The 10,344-nt window shown below is 36.0% G+C and overlaps 2 protein-coding genes across 2 annotated transcripts in view; one reads left to right on the top strand and one right to left on the bottom strand.

The window, feature by feature from the left end:
* The window catches only part of HELRODRAFT_175273 (hypothetical protein), a gene marked incomplete at both ends in the record, with an annotated part of 6,452 nt that extends 3,841 nt beyond the window's left edge, over positions 1-2,611 (bottom strand). The window contains 2 exons of the mRNA XM_009022715.1: positions 1,574-1,724; positions 2,271-2,611. Of these exons, the coding sequence (XP_009020963.1) occupies positions 1,574-1,724; positions 2,271-2,611 (492 nt within the window). The remainder of the gene's footprint in view (positions 1-1,573; positions 1,725-2,270) is intronic.
* Positions 2,612-8,585: 5,974 nt separating this feature from the next.
* Positions 8,586-9,911, top strand: HELRODRAFT_175272 (hypothetical protein; the record flags this gene model as incomplete). The annotated part of the gene is made up of 3 exons (XM_009022714.1): positions 8,586-8,645; positions 8,882-8,980; positions 9,426-9,911. The coding sequence occupies 3 exons, from the start codon at positions 8,586-8,588 to the stop codon at positions 9,909-9,911; spliced, it is 645 nt and encodes a 214-aa protein (XP_009020962.1).
* Positions 9,912-10,344: the final 433 nt, after the last annotated feature.

Genomic DNA, 10,344 nt, shown 5'->3' with positions numbered 1-10,344 from the left:
ACATACATACATACATACATACATACATACATACATACATACATACATGCATACATACATACATACATACATACATACATACATATAACTTGAACATCTTAAATAGATGACGTTCTCCAGCCATACAGACATTCACTTATTTCCAGTTCCATGTGATGTATTGCTCATAAATACTAACGAACTGTATAAATAATATAAATAATAAATAATAATAATAAATAATAATAAATAATTATAATTAATAATAATAGTTAACAGAAATTATTATGTCTAATTATGGTCCGCGAAACATAAATTAATTTAAGACGAACATTGTTTCAATTAATTCAATCAAAAAAGCCTTTTTAAACGAATTAAATATAAAATTAGTAGAAAAATACGGAAAAAATTGAAAATAAATTAATAATAATAACAATAATAATAATAACAACAATAATAATAGTAATAATAATAACAATAATAACAATAAAGATGTCCTCGAATGCCTGCAATGGAATTAGCGAAAACAACGGTGACGGTGTTGATGATGATTACGCTGATAATAAAAACAATAATAATAATATTATGAATAATAATGATAATATAAATAATAATAATAATAATGGGAAGGAGGATGAGGAAGACGATGATGATGAAGATATGGGATCGAGAAAGAAGCAGATTCTCAATAAAACGACTTCTTGTGTGGGTTTCTTTATTTTCTTCTTCTTCTTCCTCTTCTTGTTCTTGTTCTTCTTTTTTTCTCCTCTTTTTCTTCAACACTATTATCATCATCGTCGTCGTCATCATCATCATCATCCTCATCTTCATCTTCATCATCATCTTCTTCATCTTCATCATCATCATCCTCATATTCATCATCATCATCATCATCATCATCCTCATCATCATCATCATCCTCATCTTCATCTTCATCATCATCTTCTTCATCTTCATCATCATCATCCTCATTGACACCAACGGCTGGTTGCGTTTCTCCCGCCGAGGTGCTGAGGGCCGTTAAATCGTTCAAAAACGGTTCTTCTGGAGGCCTGGATGGCCTACGACCTCAGCACCTTAAGGATGTTTTTTCAGGCCCCTTGCCAATCGACGACACACTAAACTCCTTAACCCAATTCAAACTTTTTTGCCCCAAGGTCTATAATTTTTGCCATTCTGCCTATGGCGGAGTCTCTTCCCTTGGCTACCATTCTTGGGTTGTAGAATCGTCCGAGGGGGTATAGCAGGGTGATCCCCTTGGTCCTTTGTTGTTCGCACTAACTTTTCATCCACTCTTAGAGAAAACTTCGTCCACTTTCGTTTGCGATGATCTGGATGATATCAGCATAGCTTCGGACGGTCCAACTCTGGCCGATAGCTACAAATATTTGAAGCATAACTCCGCTGCAATTGGCTTAGAGTTAAACATTAAAAAATGCGAACTTCACTGCCAAAGTTTATTTCAGGTGCCACATGCGCTGGCTGAAATACCCAGAGTCGGTGCATCAGAACTGAGTTTTTTAGGCACACCCTTGGTCGAGGGCGATTATCAAATAAAGTTTTTTGACCAAAAGCTCTCTGAGCTTAAATTCACCCTGGGTCGTGTTTCCTGTCTTTCGGCCCATGATGCCTTGACTATTATCCGCAATGCCCTCAGTTTGCCCAAATTGATGTACTTCCTGCGTACATCTAAACACATTGACCCTTCTAAATTGGGCAAATTTGACGGAGCCCTGCGCACCGCCCTGTCGTCGATTTGCAATGTTCAAGTGACTGACAGTGGTTGGTTCCAGGCTCAGCTGCCGGTGCGATTTGGTGGGCTGGGGTTGCTTAGCGTGGTTCAGCTGGCTCCCGTTGTTTATAATTCTTCTGCCGCTGCCACTCTCGACCTGCAGTCTTCCCTGCTCCACCGGTTTTTTTGTTGCCGCGATATTCTTCCCCCAGTGTCCGCCCCGGGAGACCGTACGCACGTCCAAATTTTGAACGAAGAATATAAAAAAATCTTTCAAAATTTGTTGTCTTCATGCGGCGACGACTTTTCCACCGCTCGTTTGTTGGCCATGTCCAGCGTTGCCAGCTGTGGGTGGTTGAGATCGTGGCCTAACACCTCTGTGGGCACCAGGCTTGACGACGAGTCTGTGAGATTTGCCATTGGTTTCAGACTTGGCCTGGTCATTCAGAATAAATACACGTGCCGATGTGGCGCTGAGGCGGACGAGTTTGGGCACCACGGTTTAGTTTGTCGCATGGGTGGGGGCCGTCAACTACGTCACTCAGCGCTAAACGATTACATTTGTCGGCTCTTCTCCAAGGCTTCAATCCCGGTTCTCAAGGAACCATCCGGCATTTCTGCGCATGATGGTAGGCGCCCGGACAGATGCACGCTAATACCTTGGAGAGCCGGCAGATGTTTGGTGTGGGATGTTACGGTCCCTGGCACCCTCGCCGAACGATACGTAAACCTGACAAGTAAAGAATGCGGTTTGGCCGCGGCCAGGGCAGCGGACGAGAAAATGAAAAAATATGGGAACGCCTTCCCCTCGATGGAATTCTTGCCAATATGCATCGAGGTTCTTGGCTCGATGGATCCCAACACCCTTAAATTTCTTAAGGAAATATGCCAAATGATCATACATACATACATACATACATAAATACCTGTCTGTGCGAAGCGTTTAACATAGATTAAAGCTGAACCCGCATATGATTATTACTTCCCTATAGTTCTAACCAATTATGGGTTCATACATACATACATACATACATACATACATACATACATACATTCATACATACATACATACATACATACATACATACATACATACATACATACATACACACACATACATATACATACAAAGCGACTAACACATGCAACATCTATCGATCGATCGTTCGCTAAGGTTGTATGGCGAAAATAGATTTTGTATAAATGTCTATAAATACATAAGAATACACTCATACAAATATACATTTCTCTATACGTATGTTTACATGTTTAAATGTTTGTATGTATGTATTCAATTCAATTCAATTCAATGTATGTATGTATGTATGTATGTATGTATGTATGTATGTATGTATGTATGTATGTATGTATGTATGTATGTATGTATGTATGTATGTATGTATGTATGTATGTATGTATGTATGTATGTATGTATTTATGTATGTATGTATGTATGTATGTATGTATGTATGTATGTATGTATGTATGTATGTATGTATGTATGTATGCACAAAACTAGCAAGATCAATTGGTCTATTAAATAAAATAAAATTTTTCTTGCCTAAAAGAATTCTTAACATGCTATATAAAGCCATCTGTACTCCATATATCTCATACTGCAATACAGTCTGGTCAAGCGCCTATCCAACTACAACAAATCCAATAAGAATAATCATGAAGAGAGCGATGCGAACAATCACACTTTCCAAAGCTCAATCCCATTCACAACCGCTATTCGCCACGACAAGCAATCTGACTTTCGATCAAATGAGTACATATCACGCGGCAAAATTCATCGACAAACAATTGACTGGTAAACTACCTCCTATTTTTGACGGTTATTATAAACGAACGAAGAATCAAAGGCGCATCAATTTCATCTGTTCCAACAAATCAAAAACGAAAATTTTACATCAACACATCATTTGCAGAGGACCCAGAATTTGGAATTTTTTATTAAATAAAGGATTTAATTATGACAGATCGAACATGCAGAACTTTAACTATCATTTGAAAGCATTTATTAGTTTGATTAATTAAAATCACTAGTTTTAAGAATATAAATTACATTTTTATAAAATATTTATGACGTCATGTATGCTCAGTTGTATGTATGTGTGTGTGCTGACGTGTACGTAGATATTTTGATATACGTATGTGATCCTATTTTCTTCTATCTATAGCTTATATAGATAGATTCAATCAGGTATTCTATATGCAGTTTTGTATATAGAGAAATATAGACCTAACTTATTATTAGGATCAATTAGTAACATCTCAAAGCCAATACATTCCATCTAGAGAATCTGAAGTTTTTTGTGGTGCACGATGATAATATTTTTATGAACAGTTAGTAACACCGTAAATATAATATACTCCAATTAGAGAATCTAAAGTTTTTTGTGGTACTCGATAATTTTATTTTTACGAACAACTAGTAACACCGTGAACTTAATATATAACATTTAGAGATTCTGAAGTTTTTTGTTTGATGGCTGTGCCCGATGATTTTGTTTTTGTAATCAATTAGTAACATCTGAAGGTTAACATATTTCATTCAGAGATTCTGAAGTTTTTGGCTTAGGTGGCTGTGCTCGATGAGTTTTATACTAACTCCTCACAGTCAACCTGCACCTTATTTTCTTTATTGAGGTCAAATAAATTATTTCGTTTCGTTTCGTTTCGTTTCGTATGTATGTATGTATGTATGTATGTATGTATGTATGTATGTATGTATGTATGTATGTATGTATGTATGTATGTATGTATGCATGAATACCGGGTATAAATACGTAAATAAATACACATACAAATAATCTGATAAGGATGATTGCGCTTGGACGCTCCCGCCCGTGTACGTACGTACATGTGAGCTAGTGCATGTACAACTGCATATGCGTGAAACAACAAAAACACGCAAACACAAACATACAAAACAAAAAACATACAAAACAAAAACATACAAAACAAAAACATACAAAACAAAAACATACAAGACAAAAACAAACAAAACAAAGACAAACAAAAACAAACACATCAAAAACAAAGAAAAAACAACATGAAGGAAAAAACAACATGAAGAAGCAAACGTGTGGTTAGAAATCTAAATCCGCTTAAGCATATCGGATCCGTTTCAAATTCTCACACTCACACATTCACACACAAATACGTACACACACACACACACACACACACACACACACACACACACACACACACACACACATATATATATATATATATATATATATACACACACCCATACAGACTTACATATTTAAATACAAAATCATACCACACGGTTCTTATGTGGTTAAATAAAGATATAAACATCTTTTGTATAAATTTTTCATACACGCACATACATACTATTAGGAATAAAAATAATAATAACTATTTTTATTATTCTTTTTATTAATGATTTTATTATTTGCTTTTTAATTAAAATTATTTTTCATAAAATAAAGGTTAAAATACTTTGCGATGTCTTTTATTTATTTCATAAAATTCTTAGTTTGTCTTCAGTGTTATTGTTTGCGTATAAAATATAAACTGCCATCTTTTTGAGGAATATCCATCTATCTATCTATCTACCCATCTATCTATCCATCTATCTATCCATCTATCTATCCATCTATCTATCCATCTATCCATCCATCTACCCAGCTATCCATGACTAGGTATCCATCCACTCCACACATCCATCCATCCATACCAACATCTATTCATCCAATTTCACACATTCATACTCACACATACAAATACAAACTAACTCACACAAAGACCCACACACACACACACACACACACACACACGTGTAACATACACACACGTGTAACATACACATACATACAAACAAACCAAGACACATCAACACACACACAAACTCACACACACACACAGAAACACACACAGAAACACACACAGACACACACACACACACAGACACACACACACACACCTCTGTTTGCCGTGTCTCACAGGGCGATCAATGTCTTTGTACTGAAAATGCATGTTGTGTAGCTTTTTATATAAGGATTTATACGCTGTCACTGCTATATTTGCTTGCATTTTTTAAGTTTGTATTTTTGCCAGGTTTAGAGTATTTTGAAATGAATTCAAACTAACCTGGTATTTTTGGGTATAATTCTTTGTATTTGCTATGTATTTTTTGTGTTGGGTATAAGAACTTTTGTTGTTGATTGTTTTTTTTGTATGTTTGTATTTGTATTTTTTGCATTTGGTATAAGAACTTTTGTTGTTAATTGTTTTTTTTGTCTGTTTGTATTTTTTGTATAGGGTATAAGAACTTTTGTTTTTGTGTATGTCTGTATTTGTGCATCATCGTCATAATCATCATCATCATCTTCTTTATCATCTTCTTCATTATCATCTTCTTTATCATCTTCTTCATTACCATCGTCATCTTTGTCATCTTCTTCATCATCATCGTCATCTTCGTCATCATCTTCATCATCATCATCTTCTTCTTCATCATCGTCACCATCAGACCAGTTCCTTGTTGAAAGCCTCGTACGAAGGAGACATCGATCGGGTGAGGACCTTCCTGAATGAAGGAGTACCTGTGGACTCTTATAATTCGGTTGGTTGGTTGGTTGGCTGGTTGATTGGTCGGTTGATTGATTAATTGATTGATTGACTGACTGACCGACCGACCGACCGACTGATTGATTCGAACAGTCACCCAAACAAATAAACTTCTCAGACAGCTATGCTACTTCTTAATCTATCAATCAATCAATTAATCATCTGAAATTAACCAATCAATCAATCAATTAATTAACTCCTCCCCAAATCAACCAACCAACCAATCAACAGGCTGGATTAAGAGCGCTTCATTTCGTCGCCAAATCCGGGCAAGTAGACGTCGCTACTGAGCTGATAAGAAGGGGGGCGTCTGTTAACTTAGTATCTTTGGTTACTATTTTATATCTTTGGTTACTATTTTATATCTTTGGTTACTATTTTATGTTTTTGGTTACTATTTTATGTTTTTGGTTAGTATTTTATATCTTTGGCTAACATTTTATATATTTGGTGATTATTTTACATCTTTGGTTATATTTTTTGTATGGGTTTGTATTTTTTTGTATGTGGTTGTATGTGATTGTATGTGATTGTATATGACTGTATGCGTTTGTTTGTGAGTGCATGTATCTGTATGTGTGAATATGCGTGTGTATATTTGTTTGTGTGTATGTGTTTGTATGCTCGTGAAAAAAAAAACAGCAAATTACGTGGCGTAAGTCATTCTTTTACACCTGCACTTTTAATGACAACCTAGATGATGATGATGATGATGATGATGATAATGATGATTATGATGACGATAATGATGATGATGACGACGACGACGATGATGATAATAGTGTTGATGATTAAAATAATGCCCAGAGCGTAGTTAATGTTGCAAAAGATCAAGTTGATAAATGACTACAACCAGATCCTGACCATGATGATGATGACGACCCTGATGATGATGATGATGATGATGACAACCCTGATAATGTTGTTGATGATGATGATGATGTTGATGACAACGCTGATAATGACGATGACGAAATACATTGTGACTAACGCATACGTCATCATCTACGTCATCTAGAAAATGCGATGATGATGATGAGGAGAAGGAGGAGGATGATGAGGAGGAGGAGGAAGAGGAGAAGGAGGATGATGATGACGGTAGTTGCCATAGTAACCAAACATATAGCTTGATGATGACGACTATGACGCTAGAAATATGAACCAATGCAGAATGCTTTAGTGACAGTGCAAAACGGCAGCCTCTGATTAATGACTTCGATCATCGTTGTTGTCGTCATCATCATCTACGTCATCATGATCATGATTATGATTATCAACGTCATCATCTATCGCCTGCTTCTGCATCATCTGCTTCATTGTCTACGTCACTAATGACGTCATCATCTTCTTTCTCCGTCAACTTCGTCATCGGTCATGTCAGCGCAATGATTTCATCATTCGTTTTTTTCTTTAGTATCGTTCTTTCGGGTTTGTGGATATCATTTCATCACTGAATTTCCGCTTTATCAATTTCAATATCATCATTATCATTATTATGATACTATATTATATATATATACTATTATATAATATATATATATATATATATATACTATCATATCATATATATCATATTTTTTATCATCATCGTCGTCGTCCTCGTCCTTCTCTGTCTTATAATTATTTCCTGCTAGCCCTGGTTGATGACGTACAAAAGCCCACCGTCTTAATTGATGACGATGGTGGTGATGATGATGGTGATGACGATGGTGGTGATGAAGATGGTGAAGAAGATGGTGATGATGGTGGTGAGGATGATAGCATGACGGTGATGGTGATGATAATGACTATGACGATGACGACAACAAAATGATGATGATGATGATGATGATATAAAAAATGATGACACACAATGAACTTGAGCAAAATTAAACAATCAATCATTTCAGACACAGCGAATCTGAAAAAATAAAGAAAAAAGAACACACCCACAACGCTCTTAACTTATTACCATATCATGAATATTAATCACCTTATTATCATGTCATTATCATATAAGGATAAACTATGATCAAGTCATCATATCATAAATAGTTATCTTCTTATTTTAATATTCAAATTAGCAACAATCTAATAATCATTTCGCAAATACTCAACCCTATTTTACTAATTTCAATAATGTTGATCACACACATATACATATATATATATATATATATATACATATATACATATATATCATCTCATGAATATTAATAAGATGATTTGATTGACACAGAAAGGCCACACCCCCTTGCATGTAGCTTGCTTGTTGGGTCACAAGGAAATGGTCAAACTACTGCTACAGGAAAAAGCGGACGTCAACGCCCAATCAAATTGCCATGACGTCAGTTCATGATTATTGATTAGTTTTTCCAGTAATTTGATTGGATAATTAATTGGGGGTAAACTTTTGCTAAATTTTGAATGTGTTTGATCGTTATTTTAAATATTCTCTCGCGAAACAAGCATTGTTAAAATAAAAATAACCAAACTTCAATAACATGACGTCGTTAACATAAACTCATTAACATAAACACAACCTCACAACACGCAGTTCATTAACATAACCACGCCCACCAGGATAATTTCACGCCCCTCTACATGGCGGCACAGATTGGTCACCAAGAAATCGTCACTCTCCTATTGGTCCACGGCGCCGACCCTACCCTAGCTACCAAAGTTGGTAAAATTAATAATATAATTATTAATAATAAAATATTAAATATTAATAATATAATGTTAACATTAAAATAATTATTATTTAGAGTAGTAGTATTGGTAAAATCAGTAAGAGTGGCTCTAATGTTATGTAAAGTAGCAGACACTGTTGAATTATATGTTACCCCAAGAGTTGGTTGACAATGCAACACAGCCATTCTGTTCTTTTATTTACTATTTTTTAACGCCAAATAAAACATTTTATTCATTTATTTAACGACAGCCAATCAAACAATCAAACAACCAACAACCAATCAACAACCAATCAAACAACACCAACAACCATCCAATCAAACAACACCAACAACCACTATCCAACTAACAACAACAACACAACACCAACAACCAATCAACCAACAGCCAATCCAACAACAACACCAAAAACCGATCAACAAACTTATTGCAGAACGGCTCAACAGCTCGTGATGTCTCACAGCAGCAAGGCTACACGGTTGTCTCGGAACTACTCGACGAATACGAGAAACGACTCAACACGCCAGTAGCCGCCAAATTCGGATCACCCGACAACCAACAAAACAACTCATCACTGGTCTCGACACCGACGACTCCGTCTCATCACTTCCAACAATTTCAAAGGCGCAGGCAGTTCGAAGCCAATCTGGAAGCCGCGAAAATTCGGATGTTGTCGCGAGGTGGCCTACCTCCGTCTGTCATTGGCAGTGACGTCATTCAGAGTCCGTGTAACTACCCCAGTCCGGTCAGACCCATCACGCCCTCCCGATACCTGCAAAATGGGTTTTCCGGAATGTTGCTGCAACAGCAGCAACAACAAAATTCTCAACAGCAACAACAACAGCAGCTGCGATCGCAACATTCCAATTTGCTGTCGTCAACATCGGCAACGTCGCTGTCCAAGTTGCATTTGGGTTGAATGTGGATGGATGGATGGATGGATGGATGAATGGACGGATGAATGTGGATGAATGTGGATGAATGGATGGATGGATGTATGGAGGTAGAAATGAATGAATGAATAAATGAATGGATTAACGAATGAATGAACGAACGAACAAACGAATGAATGTATGTATGAATAAATAAAGGAATGAATGAATGAATGAATGAATGAATGAATGAACGAACGAACGAATGAATGAATGAATGAATGAATGAATGAATTGACAGAGTATAAATGAATGAATGAAAAAAAATATTGAACAATCTGTAAACAAACAATAGGTAAATCAACAAAAAAACGCGAACAACCAGCCAAAAAATTGTGAACGAACAGGCATACATAAGAACGACAGACAGAAAAAAAAGTGAACGAAGGGGGAAATATAAAAAAAGAGAAGAAAATGACA

This window comes from Helobdella robusta (assembly GCF_000326865.2).
Source record: "Helobdella robusta unplaced genomic scaffold HELROscaffold_33, whole genome shotgun sequence".
Taxonomy (NCBI): domain Eukaryota; kingdom Metazoa; phylum Annelida; class Clitellata; order Rhynchobdellida; family Glossiphoniidae; genus Helobdella; species Helobdella robusta.
The sequence above is the reverse complement of the archived record's forward strand: the minus strand, read 5'-3'. Positions and strand labels throughout refer to the sequence as shown.